Consider the following 17550-nt stretch of genomic DNA (forward strand, 5'->3'; position numbering starts at 1 on the left):
CACCACTGTCAATAATCCTGAATCACTTCAGATGAAGTTTCAAAATCATGTTCCAAAACTAATGTTAATTGTTTTAAATATCTAACTACATCCAGAACAAAGTTCAAAGTTCTGCCAATCATGAACACTGACTCAACACAAAAGCAGAGATACCACAATAAGCCTAATGATGTTTTAGAGGCAAGCTAGCAACTGGAAGATTGCCAGTTTGAATCCCGGGTCTGATGGGAAGAATCTGTCAGGAAGTGAGCTGGCAACTGGAGTGTTTCTGGTATCAAATCGGAGATACCATTACCTACCGTTGTGCCCTTGAGCAAGGCACGCAACCCCAACCACAACAACAGATCGTCGGGCGCCCTCTCCAAAACCTGTAGGTGTATGTAGGTGTGTCTTTCAGAGGGTTTGGGTTAAAAGCAGAAGTCAAATTTCAGTAAGTGGAACAACAAAATGATCTTAATCTTTAATTCTCAAACGGTTCATTTGCCAACATTGAGGAATTGGAGGTGTGTAGCAAATTATGACCAGCAGACGGAGCTGTGTAACCAATTTTGAGCTCCCTTATCAATTCCAATGATTCAATGCAGATAGCTCCTCAGGTGTCTTCGTCGTTAAATCAAGATTGTTAACGATTTGATTCAACAATAATACAGTGGTTTCAAATATGATCACATGACACATACAATAAGTTAGGATAGTGATGAAAAATTCCAAGTGGCTTCGAGTCCTCAACATCCTTTGAATCATACTTGACTCATTTCTTAGAGTGATTCATCATTCATTTGATTCCCACGCTGCGTCCTACTGTGTCAGATTATTGACGATGACGAGCAAAGAAACATCAACAACAACAGCATTGCCTAACATAATAGCCCAAAACTAAAACAAGCATCACCATCAACTGGTAGGCTAAAACAAGAATTAAAGGGTCACGTTGACTTTAATTGCCACAGCAGAAAGTATGCGTTAACTTGTGTTACAGTATTGCTTCCGTTCTTTTCCTCGCTCCCAACCTGGGCTTCAACCAGGGTCCCTCTAAAATGCTACTGGCGCGCACCGCTAAACCAGCCAGTTCACACCGGGTACACTTTTGAATAGCCGAGTAAACATGATCAGGCCTGTTACTGCATTATTCATCAATTTAACGGGACACAATTAATTTAGCAGTGAAACCCATTATCAGAACACGGTGACATTATAAACGCAGTCCCTCCTCCATCTCCCTCCTCTTCTTTTCCCCGTCTCCTTGGTAGCATCTGGGACAGAAAACAGAAGTTCATCAGCTGATTAATTGTGTACCTTCAGAGGGCGAGCAGGGTGGCTGAAGCCAACGAGTCAGAGCAGAGGACGCGGCGTGACGGACAGATGGGGAAGGGCATCAGTTGAGAGCGCACAGAGATAGTTTGATCACTTTGTTACAATAGTGAGTAAAACAATGAGGGAAGAAATGAACGTGGTATAAAAAGCTGCCACATAGGCTTTCGAGAAGAAGAGCAAGAGGACACCCAAGGAAAGGACGCCAAGTTCAACTATAGCCACCTGGAAAAGGTAAAACCTCTGAATTAATTGGCGTGTAACCTAACTAACCTACAGTAGCAATGCAGGGTTTTACATTTATATTATGTATTTCAAACACAGAGAATGTAGTTTGGCTGTAATTGTACATTTTACTATCTGTTCAACATGTGTTTTTCCCCCCAGGAGCTATCATTACATTACATATGAACTTCTAAAGGCATTCCTATGTAGCTAATGCTCATCAATAAAATGCGCTCTGCCAACTCTGCAGCTTTGCCAGCTCTGCAATGAATAAGCTCTGAGTTGGCCAAATGATTTCTGCCAACTTGTCATACTGAATAGTTTATTTCTAGTTTTGAGAGAGTGAGCGAGAGAGAAGAATAGAGATCAGAGAGAGAGAGAGAGCGAGAACATATATTTCAGGTAGGACACAGCAACCTTGAGTGGTATCTCTTTGAGTAGACTACTTATCAGTGCCTGCTTGGACCTTGCACCTCACTTCCAGAGCCTCTACTTGTGAACGTCTCCTGCCCTTCTGCCCTGCCCTTTGTAATCACGTGCCGAGACTTGGCTATCTACTGTCCTCCCTCGCAATCACTCTTTCTTTTGAACTGAGCTCACATGCCAGGGCTGTCTATCTATCTGCACCATCTCTCCCCTTCTCCCCCACCCCGTCTCAACCCCACCACGGACCGTGTAGCCTACGTCTCCACTGTATTCATTCGAGCTCTCTTTTCCTGGCGTTTTTAATGGTGTAAGATTGATTCATGTGATCAGACCTGTTTTTACTTCCTGTGTCAGGAGGACGATATTCTGTCCCTGTGGTATAATATGACTGCCTATCATTGACCTGTTGTTTTGTGTTGTAATTGTTTTTCTCCAGAGCCACACAGATCTATAGATTATGACTCTGATTCTCTCTCTCTCTCTCTCACGCACTCATTCACTCCCACTTGTTTTCTCCAATAACTTTTTCTCTTCTGATAGTATGTGTTCTTTTTCTATCAATTGGTCAATATGTCTATCTACTTCATTGCTCTCTTTGTCTCTACCAGTCTCCTGTTAAGGTTTGCTTCTGGCCTAATTGTGTTTTGGTCTTATTCTGTGTTTTATCATCCCCTGTCTTGCTCTACAGGCCAAGTACTGCTCATCCAGTCCAATCAGCGTTATTGTTCACTACGACACAGTTCCGTGGTCTGTTCATATGTTTTTCAATCAACTCCCTCCCCTACCCTTCAGGCATCCCCAAAACAACTTATCTTGTACCAGAAATAGCCATTAAGTAGCTGGTGGCCCTTGCCCTGTCCCCTCTCTCACACAGAGCAGTATGTGTGTGTGTATGTGATAAAACTGTAGCTAGCCCAGGACCCCTGCCCGGCCCTGTCCCCTCTCTCACACAGAGCAGTGTGATGTGTTGTTTTGTTCATGTGCTGTCTGTCGTGACTGAGCATGTGTGATATACTGCAGCTGATGCGCTAAGATGCATTAACACAGCATGTGTCTAGTCATTCAAGCTCCATGCAGGCTGCTGAAGGTAATGAACTTTGCAGAACATGACGCTTCGGTTCAGCATGCTGTTGACTCCTAACAAAGCTTGGTGTATGTCACTGTAGAATAGTTACAGTTAAGGCTAAAAATATCACATCGGCAGTCAGTGACGGCCGGTAATGAACGTTATAGTGTTGTCAGGCCTGTGTGCCTCTCTCTCTCTCTCTCTCTCTCACTCTGTCAATACACTTAAGCTTAAAAGGTCATTTACTAAAACCCCTAATGGCTCTCAAATTGCCATCTGTGAAACCCTATCCGATAACCAACAGCGTGTGTGTGTGTATCTGTTAACATTTGTGTTTGTGAATTGTCAGTTAGTTACCAAGGTATCATACAAACAAACATTTATGTACAAAAAAAAGAAAAAGAACTGAAGGTTCCATTTGATGACAGCTTGGTTTCCACGGCAACACCCAAACACTCTTGTATGTCTCTTTTTTCCACAGATGTCAGAGGGACCCTCATAGCTGGAAAACAACTTTACCTAAGCTCTTATAACCAATCCTCTCCGCCAACTGACTGATTGACGGCCACCTGGTCCAATCACTGTTGCTCACTTCCCCACATCCCATCTCCAACCTCCACTCCACCACAATGGCGTCCTACAGCCCCGCCCCCACGCAAGCACACGCCACCAACGGCAGGTCGCCCTCGCTCAAGTCGGGCGACTCGGGGGGCGAAAACGATTCCATGAAGCTGAAGAAGGAGATCTCTCTCCTGAACGGCGTGTGTCTCATCGTGGGCAACATGATCGGCTCGGGCATCTTCGTCTCGCCTAAAGGCGTCTTAATCTACAGCGCCTCCTATGGGCTGTCGCTGGTAGTGTGGACCATCGGCGGTATCTTCTCTGTGTTCGGGGCCTTGTGTTATGCCGAGCTGGGGACCACCATCACCAAGTCAGGGGCCAGTTATGCTTACATCCTGGAGGCCTTCGGAGGGTTCCTGGCCTTCATCAGGCTGTGGACTTCCCTGTTGATCATAGAGCCCACCAGCCAGGCAGTTATAGCCATCACCTTCTCTAACTACATGGTGCAGCCCGTCTTCCCCACCTGCATCGCCCCCTATCTGGCTAACCGCATGCTGGCAGCAGCCTGTATATGTGAGTATGTTATAGTCATTGTGTAGGGGGGGGGGGTTCTTGTTGGTGTGTTGGTGCAGTACTGTTCCACTGTCTCTACTATAGCTTGGGCCCTGGGTTTTTCCTAACCACTGGAACTGATCAAGAAAAACTCTGGGCCCCAACCATAGTATGGGCAAGGACTTTGCATACTGACTGTGTGTGCGTTCACAGTCCCGTTTGTGCTAAACGTGGACATATGGGTTTATGCGCTTCTCTTTGTGGAAAAGGGGAACAGAAAGTAAATCACGGAATACCCACGTCAGCACCTCAGCAACCGAAGGGAACACTAGAGAGGTGGAGAGAGGAACAGCGAAGGGAGGACAGAGACAACAGACTACAACGCGTGCTTCCTGTCTAAAAGACCGAAGATAGGGGAAAGGAGAATCCAGTCAACTATGTGAAAATGTCTGTGTGACTTGTCTTATCACATGACCTGAGCCAGATAAAACTGCAAGCGTAGCCCGTGACTCATGACAATAGTGTACTGTAAATTGATCATTTATAAACCAAGGGAGACAAGACGAATAGAGATTAGTAAGGTAATGTGGAGGGAGTGTTGAGACATGGATATTGTTCTAGCAGATTAACTGGACCACATATATTATTAGTCATATTATTCTTGTGAGTTTGACGGACATTAGTAGGTTACGTATAAGACAGACTACTGGAACAGATTGATAGGGGCTCCCGAGTGGCCGCAGCGGTCTACGGCACTGCATCTCAGTGCTAGCGGTATCACTACAGACCCTGGTTCGATTCCAGGCTGTATCACAACCGGCAGGGATTGGGATTCCCATCGGGCCGGGCACAATTGGCCCAACGTCGTCCGGGTTAGGGCGTGGCCAGGGTTGGCTGTCATTGTAAATAAGAATTTGTTCTTAATGGACATGCCTAGTTAAATAAAGCTTAAATAAAAAAAATATATAAAAATAACAAACAACAGGATGGAACCTTGGGTCAACTAGACGGAGGTCTGGGACAGATACAGAACACCACTACTACGGCAATCAGGTGGAACACTGTTACAATATTTACTAAAAGGGATAAGCCTTCTCCTTCAAGTTTCAAAAAATCACTAAAGTAATAATTGACACTCAATCATCTAATTACAACACACACACTTAGATAAACAATGCTTTGAGGACTGTGAATGTGCTGATAGCTGCTAGTTAAAAAGGTAAAAATCCTTTCTACTTCAAGACTCTGACTCCAGTCTTGAAGCATGGCAAAGAGGTGAACCATAACCGCAATTCTAGGATCAGATTTCTCTGCACCCCATCCTTACCTTAACCATCAAGTGGATGGGGAAAATACCTGATCCTGTATCAGTGGTTACAGGCGTTAGGGGACTTCAAAGACCAGAAACACCCCCAGGTAGAAATGAGCTATTACCACAGATCTAGGATCAGATTACCCTACTGTCAACCCCAACCTTAACCATCAGGCTGATTGAAAAATACCTGATCCTGTATCAGTGGTTAGGAGTACTCCATACACCACAGGACTGCGCGAACCATGGCAGGTGTCAATCTTCCCCTTATTTTGATCTCCCCTCACATCTGGTCCAGATCTAGACTATCCAACAGGACCAACTAGATCTACACCCTCCCACCCGCTGCTATAACAGCCTCCACTCTTCATGGAAGGCTGTCCTCTTGATGTTGGAAGATTGCAGCAGGGACTTGCTTCCATTCAGCCACAAGAGCATTAGTGAGGTCGGCACTGATGTTGTTAGTCCTGGCTCTCAGTCTGCATAATAGGGCTCTGTGCAGGCCAGTCAAGTTCATCCACACTGATCTCGACAAACCATTTCTGTATGGAACTCGTTTTGTGCACGGGATCATTGTCATGATGAAACAGGAAAGGTCCTTCCCCAAACTATTGCCACAAAGTTGAGAGAACAGAATTGTCTACAATGTCATTGTCTGCTGTACCGTTAAGATTTCCCTTCACTGAAACTAAGGGGCCCGAATCATGAAAAACAGCCCCAGACCGTTATTCCTCCTCCACCAAACTTTACAGTTGGCACTATGCATTGGGGCAGGTAGCGTTCTCCTGTCATCCGCCAAATCCAGATTTGTCCGTCAGACTGCCACATAATAAAGCGTCATTCGTCATTCCAGAGAACGCGTTTCCACTGCTCCAGAGTCCAATGGCAGGAAGCTTTACACCACTCCAGCCAACTCTTAGCATTGCGCATGGTGATCTTAGGCTTGTGTGCGGCTGCTCGGCCATGGAAACCCATTTAATTTCCCGTCGAACATTTATTGTGCTGACGTTGCTTCCAGAGGCAGTTTGGAACTCGGTAGTGAGTGTTGCAAACGAGGACAGACGATTATTTTTCAGCACTCGTCGTCCCGTTCTGTGAATATCTGTGGCCTACCACTTCGCTTCCCAATAACAGCACTTACAGTTGCATGGGGCAGCTCTGCCGATGTTTGTCTATGGAGATTGCATATCTGTGTGCTCGATTTTATACACCTGTCAGCAACAGGTGTTGCTGAAATGGCCAAATGCACTAATTTTAAGGGGTGTCCACATACTTTTGTATATACAGTGCCTTGCGAAACGATTCTACTTATTTTGTTGCATTACAACCTGTAATTTAAATGAATTTTTATTTGGATTTCATGTAATGGACATACACAAAATAGTTCAAATTGGTGAAGTGAAATGAAAAAAATTACTTGGTTAAACAATATTTATAACTGAAAAGTGGTTGGTGCATATGTCTTCACCCCCCTTGCTATGAAGCCCCTAAATAAGATATGGTTCAACCAATGACCTTCAGAAGTGGATGTCATAAGGTGAATGCACCAATTTGTAAGTCGCTCTGGATAAGAGCGTCTGCTAAATGACTTAAATGTAAATGTAAATGTAGAAGTCACATAATTAGTTAGATTGCACACAGGTGGACTTTATTTAAGTGTCACATGATCTTTCACATGATCTCAGTATATATACACCTGTTCTGAAAGGTCCCAGAGTCTGCAACTCCGCTAAGCAAGGGGCACCACCAAGCAAGCGGCACTATGAAGACCAAGGAGCTCTCCAAACAGGTCAGAGACAAAGTTGTGAAGAACAGATCAGGGTTGGGTTATAAAAAAAAATATCAGAAACTTTGAACATCCTACGGAGCACCATTAAATACATTATTCAAAAATTGAAAGAGGGTATTAATCAGAGAAGCAAAAAAGAGACCAAAGATATCCCTGAAGGAGCTGCAAAGCGGAGATTGGAGTATCTGTCCATAGAACCACTTTAAGCCGTACACTCCACAGAGCTGGGCTTTACGGAAGAGTGGCCAGAAAAATGCCATTGCTTAAAGAAAAAAATAAGCGAACACGTTTGGTGTTCTCCAAAAGGCATGTGTGAGACTCCCCAAACATATGGAAGAAGGTACTCTGGTCAGAGCTTATTGGCCATCAAGGAAAACACTATGTCTGACTCAAACCCAACACTTCTCATCACCCCGAGAACACCATGCCCACAGTGAAGGATGGTGGTGGCAGCATCATGCTGTGGGGATGTTTTTCATCGGCAGAGACTGGGAAACTGGTCAGAATTGAAGGAATGATGGATGGCGCTAAATACGGGAAACCTGTTTCAGTCTTCCAGAGATTTGAGACTGGGACGGAGGTTCACCTTCCAGCAGGACAATGACCCTAAGCATACTGCTAAAGCAACACTTAAGTGGTTTAAGGGGAAACATTTCAATGTCTTGGAATGACCTAGTCAAAGCCCAGACCTTAATCCAATTGAGAGTCTGTGGTATGACTTAAAGATTGCTGTACACCATCAAAACCCATCCAAATTGAAGGAGCTGGAGCAGTTTTGCCTTGAAGAATGGGCAAACATCCCAGTGGCTAGATGTGCCAAGCTTATAGAGACATACCCCAAGAGACTTGCAGCTGTAATTTCTGCAAAAGGTTGCTCTACAAAGTATTGACTTTGGTGGAGTGAAGAGTTATGCAAGCTCAAGTTTTCAGTTTTTTAGTCTTATTTCTTGTTTGTTTCACAAGAAAAAATATTTTGCATGTTGTGTAAATCAAGAGATACATACAACCCCCCCCCCCCCAAAAAAATCTATTTTAATTCCAGGTTGTAAAGCAATAAAATAGGAAGAATGCCAAGGGGGTTGAATACTTTCGCAAGCCACTGTATAGTGTATAACAAAACCATTTGACATAGAAACACTGGATTTTCTGCAGGTTTTTAAAAATGTTTATTAATTATGAAAAATATTCATAACATTCCACCTATGAGGCCACTAGAATGCAATTTGGTAATTTGACTGCAGGAAAGCTAAGAATACCTCCTATTTATAGGAGGCTGTTTTGGTCTATGTCTTCATGTCTCTTCATACCTTGTTTGTGGGAGGAAGCTGGAGATGGTGTTATGGTTCCCCAGTGGTTATGGGGGAGGAAGGGGAGATGGTGTTATGGTCAATGATGTACATTGGCCTGTATGCGTATATTTATGGTTACAATTAGGGCACTGACAATGTAACAAAACTAGGAAAACCGCATGGCGGTATTATGAACCTCCTTTTTCAGGACCCTCTCTTTCAAAGATGATTAGTAAAATCAAAATAACTTCACAGATCTTCATTGTAAAGGGTTCAAACGCTGTTTCCCATGCTTGTTCAATGAACCATAAACAATTAATGAACATGCACCTGTGGAACGGTCGTAAAGACACTAACAGTTTACAGACGGTAGGCAATTAAGGTCACTGTTATGAAAACCTAGGACACTAAAGAGGCCTTTCTACTGACTCTGGAAAAACACCAAAAGAAAGATGCCCAGGGTCCCTGCTCATCTGCGTGAACGTGCCTTAGGCATGCTGCAAGGAGGCATGAGGACTGCAGATGTGGCCAGGGCAATAAATTGCCATGTTCATACTGTGACACGCCTAAGGCAGCGCTACAGGGAGACAGGACGGACAGCTGATCGTACTCGCAGTGGCAGACCACGTGTAACAACACCTGCACAGGATCGGTACATCCGAACATCACACCTGCGGGACAGGTACAGGATGGCAACAACAACTGCCCGAGTTACACCAGGAACGCTCAATCCCTCCATCAGGGCTCAGACTGTCCGCAATAGGCTGAGAGAGGCTGGACTGAGGGCTTGTAGGCCTGTCGTAAGGCAGGTCCTCACCAGACATCACCGGCAACAACGTCGCCTATGGGCACAAATCCACTTTCGCTGGACCAGACAGGTCTGGCAAAAACTGTTCTTCACTGACGAGTTTTGTCTCACCAAGGGTGATAGTCGGATTCGCATTCATTGTCGAAGGAATGAGCATTACACCAAGGCCTGTACTCTGGAGCGGGACGTTTTGGAGGTAGAGGGTCCGTCATGGTCTGGGGCGGTGTGTCACAGCATCATCGGACTGAGCTTGTTGTCATTGCAGGCAATTTCAACACTGTGCGTTACAGGGAAGACATCCTCCTCCCTCATGTGTTACCCTTCCTGCAGGCTCATCCTGACATGACCCTCCAGCATGACAATGCCACCAGCCACACTGCTCGTTCTGTGCGTGATTTCCTGCAAGACAGGAATGTCAGTGTTCTGCCATGGCCAGCGAAGAGCCCGGATCTCAATCCCATTGAGCAAGTCTGGGACCTGTTGAGATCGGAGGGTGAGGGGCCAGGGCCATTCCCCCCCAGAAATTTCCGGGAACTTGCAGGTGCCTTGGTGGAAGAGTGGGGTAACATCTCACAGCAAAAACTGGCAAATCTGGTGCAGTCCATGATGAGGAGATGCACTGCAGTACTTAATGCAGCTGGTGGCCACACCAGATACTAACTGTTACTTTTGATTTTGACCCCCCTCTTTGTTCAGGGACACATTATTCCATTTCTGTTAGTCACATGTCTGTGGAACTTGTTCAGTTTGTCTCAGTTGTTGAATCTTATGTTCATACAAATATTAACACATGTTAAGTTTGCTGAAAATAAACGCAGTTGAAAGTGAGAGGACGTTTCTTTTTTTGCTGAGTTGTGATATGAACTTGAGTGTTAATCGTTTAGGCAAACACTGTATGGTACATGACATAATGGGTGCTTTGCATGAATATATTGCTGAGGAGCATTTAGAGTATTTTAAAGGCTCACTAAACGTGATGTAGTGTGTGAGATATATAGGGTGTGTCTAAAACGGCACTGATCAAAAGTAGTTTACTGCATAGGGAATAGGGTGACGTTTGGAATGTCACCATTTTGAAATGAGGGATACATTGAATACATATTCAATCTCATTGAAAGGGAGAACAGTAATGATTCAGACTGGACCATCCTATAAATCTATCTCCATGTAACTTTATGAACATGAAGGAACAAACACTGATAAGGAGAGAGAGAGATAAGGTTAACTGGAAAACATGTTTTCTTAACTGGGGTAGCAGGGTACTACAAGGACACAGTTAGCAACTGTCTGTATCTGTCAGTAAGTCGATTGGACAGTCAGTCAGCCAGTCTGTATCTGTCAGTAAGCCAGTCAGTTTGTCAGTCAGGCAGCCAGTCTGTATTTGTCAGTAAGCTAGTCAGTCAGGCAGTCAGTCTGTATTTGTCAGTAAGCTAGCCAGTCAGGCAGTCAGTGTGTATTTGTCAGTTAGCTAGCCAGTCAGGCAGTCAGTGTGTATTTGTCAGTAGCTAGCCAGTCAGGCAGTCAGTGTGTATTTTTCAGTCAGTCAGCCAGGAAGCTAGACAGTCAGTCAGTGTGTCAGTATGTTAGTACTTTGACTGATGTTTTGTCGAGGTCTTTAAATAATTTCAAGGATTGCACTTTATCTGTCTGCTCTCTGCTCTTTCCTTCTGTGGAAAACAACTGGCTGGACTGCTGCAGTCAGCAGCCTCATTTCCTCAAGCTACGCAGACTCTAACACTAGAACACGCACACACAGACATGTCAGCGTAGTGGCCAATCAGAGTCCAAACTTGCTCATCCACAAGGAATTCTGACTCTCAGGGACCCCGTTATGTAGATCGATAAGCTTACACTGAGGCATAATGGTGTTGCTATAGTAGGCACCTCAGACCCATGCAGCTCAGCCACACAATGCAGTGTGCGCGTGTGTGTGCGTGCGCTCGGTCTCTCTTTCTCACTCCGCAGTAGCATGTAGATCTTAATGTCTGTGTTTCTCCCACAGGTTTGCTGACCTTTGTGAACTGTGCCTATGTGAAGTGGGGGACGCGTGTCCAGGACTTCTTCACCTATGCTAAGGTCATCGCCCTCATCGCTGTCATCATCACCGGCCTGTTCAAGATAAGCCAAGGTACCGATGCCAGGATGTCTCACGCTCAATACACATAACTAATGTCGTACAAATATTCACCCATCCATCCACTGTACGGTACATTCACAGGCAGATATGCACACTGTGAACACTCAGACATGTTCCTTCACATACGTTTATTTGACATACTTTACATATTTATATCTTATATTGACATGCATTCATTTGCACCAGTGAATGTATGTATTTATGTACGTGTTATAATGCGTGTGTGTGTGTGTGTTCCTCAGGTCAGACACAGAACTTTGAGGGCATGTTTGAGGGCTCGTCGACGGATCCAGGAAACATAGCTCTGGCCCTTTACTCGGCTCTGTTCTCTTACTCCGGATGGGACACACTAAACTTCGTCACTGAGGAGATCAAGAACCCAGAGAGGTTAGGGGGGAGAGAGGGAGGGCAGGATAAAGGTACCAGTGGGCAAAGGGTTAACCCTCTGTAAGGAATGAGGAGTAGTGAAGGAGTAGAGGATGGGTAGCAATGAGAGTATAGTGAATGGAGGCTTCGAGATATGGAAGGAGTTAAGGCTGCGGTGGAAAAAGTAGACAACTGAGTAAAGACACCTTAATAGAAAATGACTCAAGTGAAAGTCACCCAGTAAAATACTACTTGAGTAAAAGTCTAAAAGTATTTGGTTTTAAATATACTTAAGTATCAAAGTAAATGTTATTGGAAAATATACTTAAGTATCAAAAATCATTTCAAATTGATTATATTAAGCAAACCAGAAGGCACAAATTCCTTGTTATTTTAATATATGGGTAGCCAGGGGAACACTACAACACGCAGACATAATTTACAAAGATCAGAGGCAGTAGGGATGACCAGGGAGGTACTCTTGATAAGTGCGTGAATTGGACTATTTTCCTGACCTGTTAAGCTTTGAAAATGTAACTACTACACCGGCTCTGACGCTCGTCTGAGGTGGCACGGCTTGAAAACTATTATGGACTACACAGGGAAACCCAGACGGGAGCTTCCCAGTGAGCCTACCAGACGAGCTAAATGCCTTTTATGCTCGCTTCGAAGCAAGCAACACTGAAGCATGCACGAGAGCACCAGCTGTTCTGGATGACTGTGTGATAACGCTTTCGGCAGCCGATGTGAGCAAGACATGAAGTGTTTTGAAAGGCATCAACCGCATCCTCCCGGATACCCTATTCGCATCCAATTCGCATACCGCCCCAACAGATCCACAGATGACGCAATCTCAATCGCACTCCACACTGCCCTTTCCCACCTGGACAAAAGGAACACCTATGTGGGAATGCTGTTCATCAACTACAGTTCAGGGTTCAACACCATAGTGCCCACGAAGGTCATCACTAAGCTAAGGACCCTGGAACTATACACCTCCCTCTGCAACTGGATCCTGGACTTCCTGACAGGCCGCTCCCAGGTGGTAAGGGTAGGCAACAACACATCTGCCACGCTGATCCTCAACCCTGGGGCCCCTCAGGGATTTGTACTTAGTTCTCTCCTGTACTCCCTGTTCACCCATGACTGCGTGGCCAAGCACGACTCCAACACCATCATTAAGTTTGCTGACGACACAACAGTGGTAGGCCTGATCACCCACAACGATGAGACAGCCTATAGGGAGGAGGTCAGAGAACTGGCAGTGTGGTGCCAGGACAACAACCTCTCCCTCAATGTGAGCAAGACAAATGAGGTGATCGTGGACTACAGGAAAAGGCGGGCTGAACGGGTCCCCATTAACATCAACGGGGCTGTAGTGGAGCGGGTCGAGAGTTTTCAAGTTCCTTGGTGTCCACATCAACAATAATCTATCATGGTCCAAACACACCAAGACAGTCGTGAAGAGGGCACGCCAACAACTTCTCCCCCACAGGAGACTGAAAAGATTTGGCATGGGTCCTCAGATCCTCAAAAAGTTCTACAGCTGCACCATCGAGAGCATCCTGACCGGTTGTATCACTGCCTGTATGGCAACTGCTCGGCATCTGACCGTAAGGCACTACAGAGGGTAGTGCGTACGGCCCAGTGCATCACTGGGGCCAAGCTTCCTGCAATCCAGTACCTATATAATAGGTGGTGTCAGAGGAAAGCCCTTAAAATTACCCCCTGTATATATAGCCTCGTTATTGTGTTACTTTTTATTAATTTTTACTTTAGTTTATTTGGTCAATATTTTCTTAACTCTTATTGAACTGCACTGTTGGTTATGGGCTTGTAAGTAAGCATTTCACAGTAAGGTCTACACTTGTAGACGGCGCATGTGACAAAGTTTGATTTGATTTAATACTTTTGGCTGTCAGGGAAAATGTATGGAGTAAAAAGTACATTATTTTCTTTAGGAATGTAGTGAAGACAAAGTTGTCATAAAATATGTATAGTAAAGTAAAGTGCAGATCAACCCCCCAAATACTTTTGTAAAAATATTTTAAAGTACTCCTTAAGTACTTTACACCACTGAGTTAAAGGATGAGAGGGCATAGGTGTAGAATGAAGGGAAGACATGAGAGGATGCAAGTGTAATAAGGAGAGGGGTAGGAGTATGTAGGAATATATGGAGTGGTTGTGATTGGTAGAGAATGTCAAGTAGTAGTGATTGATGAGGCCAGGATGGGAGGTATGGAAAGGGATAACATACTGACTGAATGGGTGGTCATGTTTTATGCAGGGGAAGGCGAGGGGCTCCTCCTCCTGAGGGAGGGATTTATCTGATCCCTTTGGCTCTGATTCACACACTTAAACGCTGATGAAATAGAGCAAGACAGACATGACTGGATCACAAGCTACTTCCAGGAGTTCTCAGGCAGATTATGTGACAAGCACACCCCGCCTCCTCTCTCTGCTCCTCCCCCTGCTCCTCCAACTCAACTCTTGACCCGTTCACTCATGGAGAACCCTGGATGTATCCGAGCCACTTAAATGTTTTCCTACTTGCTGTGTTGTTTTCTAAATCTAAGTGTCTCTGTCTCCCCCTGGTGTTTTGTTTGTGTGATCTACAGGAACCTGCCCCTGGCCATCGCCATCTCCATGCCCATCGTCACGGTGATCTACATCCTGACCAATGTTGCCTACTACACTGTGCTGCCCATTCCCGCCATCCTGGACAGTGACGCTGTGGCTGTGGTAAGTTCCCTTCGGATCGAAATAGGATTCCCTGTACATGACACAGCATAAAGTCGGTTCTATACAGTACGTCAGATGTATACAATTCCATCTGCAGTATCATCCCATTGAATCAGCCCAACATGACTTTGTCATAGGATGTACTGTAAGTGTTTTGAATTGGTTCTGTTTTTATTCCCCCAGACGTTTGCAGACCAGGTGTTTGGCGTGATGAACTGGACCATCCCTCTAGCGGTGGCTTTCTCCTGCTTTGGAGGACTCAACGCTTCTATCCTGGCTGCCTCCAGGTGAGTTAGAATGACATGACGGATACGCGTCTTAACTATCATTATCACATCATCGTCCTCCTCTTCCTCATCGTTACTGTTATCACTGATCCTCTCCTCCTTATTTGACCAACACGCGATAACCCTGTGTGTGTACTTGGTGCAGTGAGGTGGGTGTGACAGGTGTGTGTGTGTGTTCCCTGCAGGCTGTTCTTCGTGGGCTCCAGGGAGGGCCATCTCCCAGACTACCTCTGCATGATCCACGTCACCCGCTACACTCCCATCCCCGCACTGCTCTTCAACGTCAGTCATCCCGCAAAACCAGTCTCTGTGTGTTTTTGTGTGTGGCTGGGGGTGTGTGCGTCTGTCTGATTGTCTGTGTTGAAAAATGTGCATTTCCATTGTCTTATGGGCTGTTTTCATTGTTCGGTTTTGTATTTGTCCGAGTTCTGTGTCAACGCTCTGTTTCTGCGTCTACCAAAAATGCGGACCCATTGTTTTGTCTGCCTCCGGGTTCCGTCTGTCCCAGAAATCTGCCTACCTGTCTCAGCAGTCCTTTATTTTAACCCGTTGTTCTGTCTGCCTCAGCGTTGCGTCTGTCTGCCTTCTCAGCGTACTGTTTGTCCGTCTGTCCCGTAGTGTTCAGCTCTCCCTCTTTCTACAGTGTCTATGAAATATAGAGTCTGTATGTACAGTATATTGACGTAGTGCTGTTGCTCTATACTATAGGGTGCCATGGCTCTGGTCTATCTGTGTGTGGAGGACATCTTTAAACTGATCAACTACTACAGCTTCAGCTACTGGTTCTTTGTGGGCCTGTCTATCCTGGGACAGCTGTACCTGCGCTGGAAACAGCCAGACAGAGTCCGACCCCTCAAGGTAACACAATCGTCCCCACATTCACCTTTAACACCAATAGACTCAACACAAAACACTGCAGCCTATAGACACATTGACATGCAAACTTCCATTGGTGTTGTAACGTCTGAAGTGTTTGTACTGTAATTCACGATACAGTTTTGAATCTCTTTCACTGTTTGACGTCAATATCAGACCCTATTTGATAGTTGTGACAACTCTTCTTCTCTCTCTTTCCCTCTCTCTGTCTTCTTCTCTCTCTTTCCCTCTCTCTTTCCCTCTGTCTTTTTCTCCCTCTTTCCCTCTCTCTCTCTTTCTCTCTCTCTTTCCCTCTATCAGCTCAGTCTGTTCTTCCCGATCATCTTCTGTTTCTGCACCGTGTTCTTAGTGGTGGTTCCCATCTACAGTGACACTATCAACTCTCTGATTGGCATTGGCATCGCCCTATCAGGAGTCCCCGTTTACTTCCTGTGTATCTACACTCCAGCCACCAAAAGGCCCATGTGGCTCCGCAGGTTCTTTGGTAAGAATCAGATGAATGTTTGATAATTAGTATAGGGTTGCAAAAATCTGGTGACTTTACCCAAATTCCCAGGGTTTCTGGAAATTCCCGGGGAATCTACCAAATCAGGATTTCTGGTAAACCTGGGAACTTTGGGGAAATTACTGGAATTTTACGATCCTAGTTTGGTATGACATGAGTTATGTAAGTATTTTATTTTGTATGCCTAAATTTTTTACATCTACATTCTTCAACCAAAATGCACTTCTCATGCTATTGCTAGTGTCACTACATTGATGATGTATTTGATGGGTAGGTCTCTCATCCTCTCTCCCTCTCTCCCTCTAGCCAACTTTGGTCTGTTGATTCAGAAGGTGTGCTATGCTGTTGTGACCGAGTTGGATGTCATAGAAAAGTTGGAGTGACGAGATAAGAACCAACACACTGAAGACGCACAAAACACCTCCTTGCCAGTATTTCTCTCAGCCACAGGCTGTCGATCAGATGGCTGATTCAAACGGCAGCCATTCATTGGACCAAATCTCTGGCCAACCAATCATCGCCATGATATGTTCATGTTCATTGGACGATGACACTCCAGCTGCCTCTGAGGAGGACGTTCCACAAACACACACTCCTTAAGTATCAATACTAAACCATTCCTATGCCTTACATGTTTTACTCAAATACTGATATTTATGATCTTTCGATGTAGGCTGCGTCTGCACAGGCAGCCCAATTGGTCTTTTGACCAATCAGATGAGCTCTTTTGCCGATAATTGGGCAAAATATCAGAACGGGGCTGCCTTTGTAAACACAGAGGTATAAGTCTACTAATACCTGTGAAGTGTTATTAATAAAATGTCGTTATTGAATAACAAAAAAATGAGATACTGAATACATGTAGGAAAGAAATATAATTAGAGGGCTAATTTGTTGTCTGTGGGTAGGTAGATCATTGAAACAGCACTGCTGACAAGAAAGGTTGTCTTTGGCGTCACCTGTAGTGAGGACTAGAACAGTAGAATATAGAATGTAGGTAGCTCTTAACTTTTTTTGTGTTCTATGTAAATGTCTGTCCCACCTGAAGCTTTTAAGATCTTTGTGAAGCAAGGGGTTGGTTGAGTCGATGGATAGTAAAATTGTATTTACACTGTATTTATAATAAATTACTGATAAATGTTAAATGACTTGACATTTTTTCTTCTAAATTCCCACCATGGATGAGTAGAATACAGACCGTAGTTGTAACCAGAGCAATGTATAGAAATCGGCCAGGTTTTAGAACAGCTGCCATGTTAGCGCCTTTATTTTTGTAAATGTTTTACGTAACAATAGGA

At 44.8% G+C, this 17550-nt stretch overlaps 1 protein-coding gene across 1 annotated transcript; it reads left to right on the forward strand.

The window, feature by feature from the left end:
* The first annotated feature begins 883 nt into the window (after window positions 1-883).
* slc7a7 (solute carrier family 7 member 7) lies at window positions 884-17397 on the forward strand. Its single transcript, XM_055938310.1, has 10 exons — window positions 884-1545; window positions 3510-4162; window positions 11342-11467; window positions 11719-11863; window positions 14461-14584; window positions 14768-14871; window positions 15057-15153; window positions 15580-15729; window positions 16048-16231; window positions 16559-17397. The coding sequence occupies exons 2-10, from the start codon at window positions 3658-3660 to the stop codon at window positions 16633-16635; spliced, it is 1512 nt and encodes a 503-aa protein (XP_055794285.1). The 5' UTR covers window positions 884-1545; window positions 3510-3657; the 3' UTR covers window positions 16636-17397.
* Window positions 17398-17550: the final 153 nt, after the last annotated feature.

The sequence above is a fragment of the Salvelinus fontinalis genome, chromosome 11, assembly GCF_029448725.1.
Source record: "Salvelinus fontinalis isolate EN_2023a chromosome 11, ASM2944872v1, whole genome shotgun sequence".
Lineage (NCBI taxonomy): Eukaryota > Metazoa > Chordata > Actinopteri > Salmoniformes > Salmonidae > Salvelinus > Salvelinus fontinalis.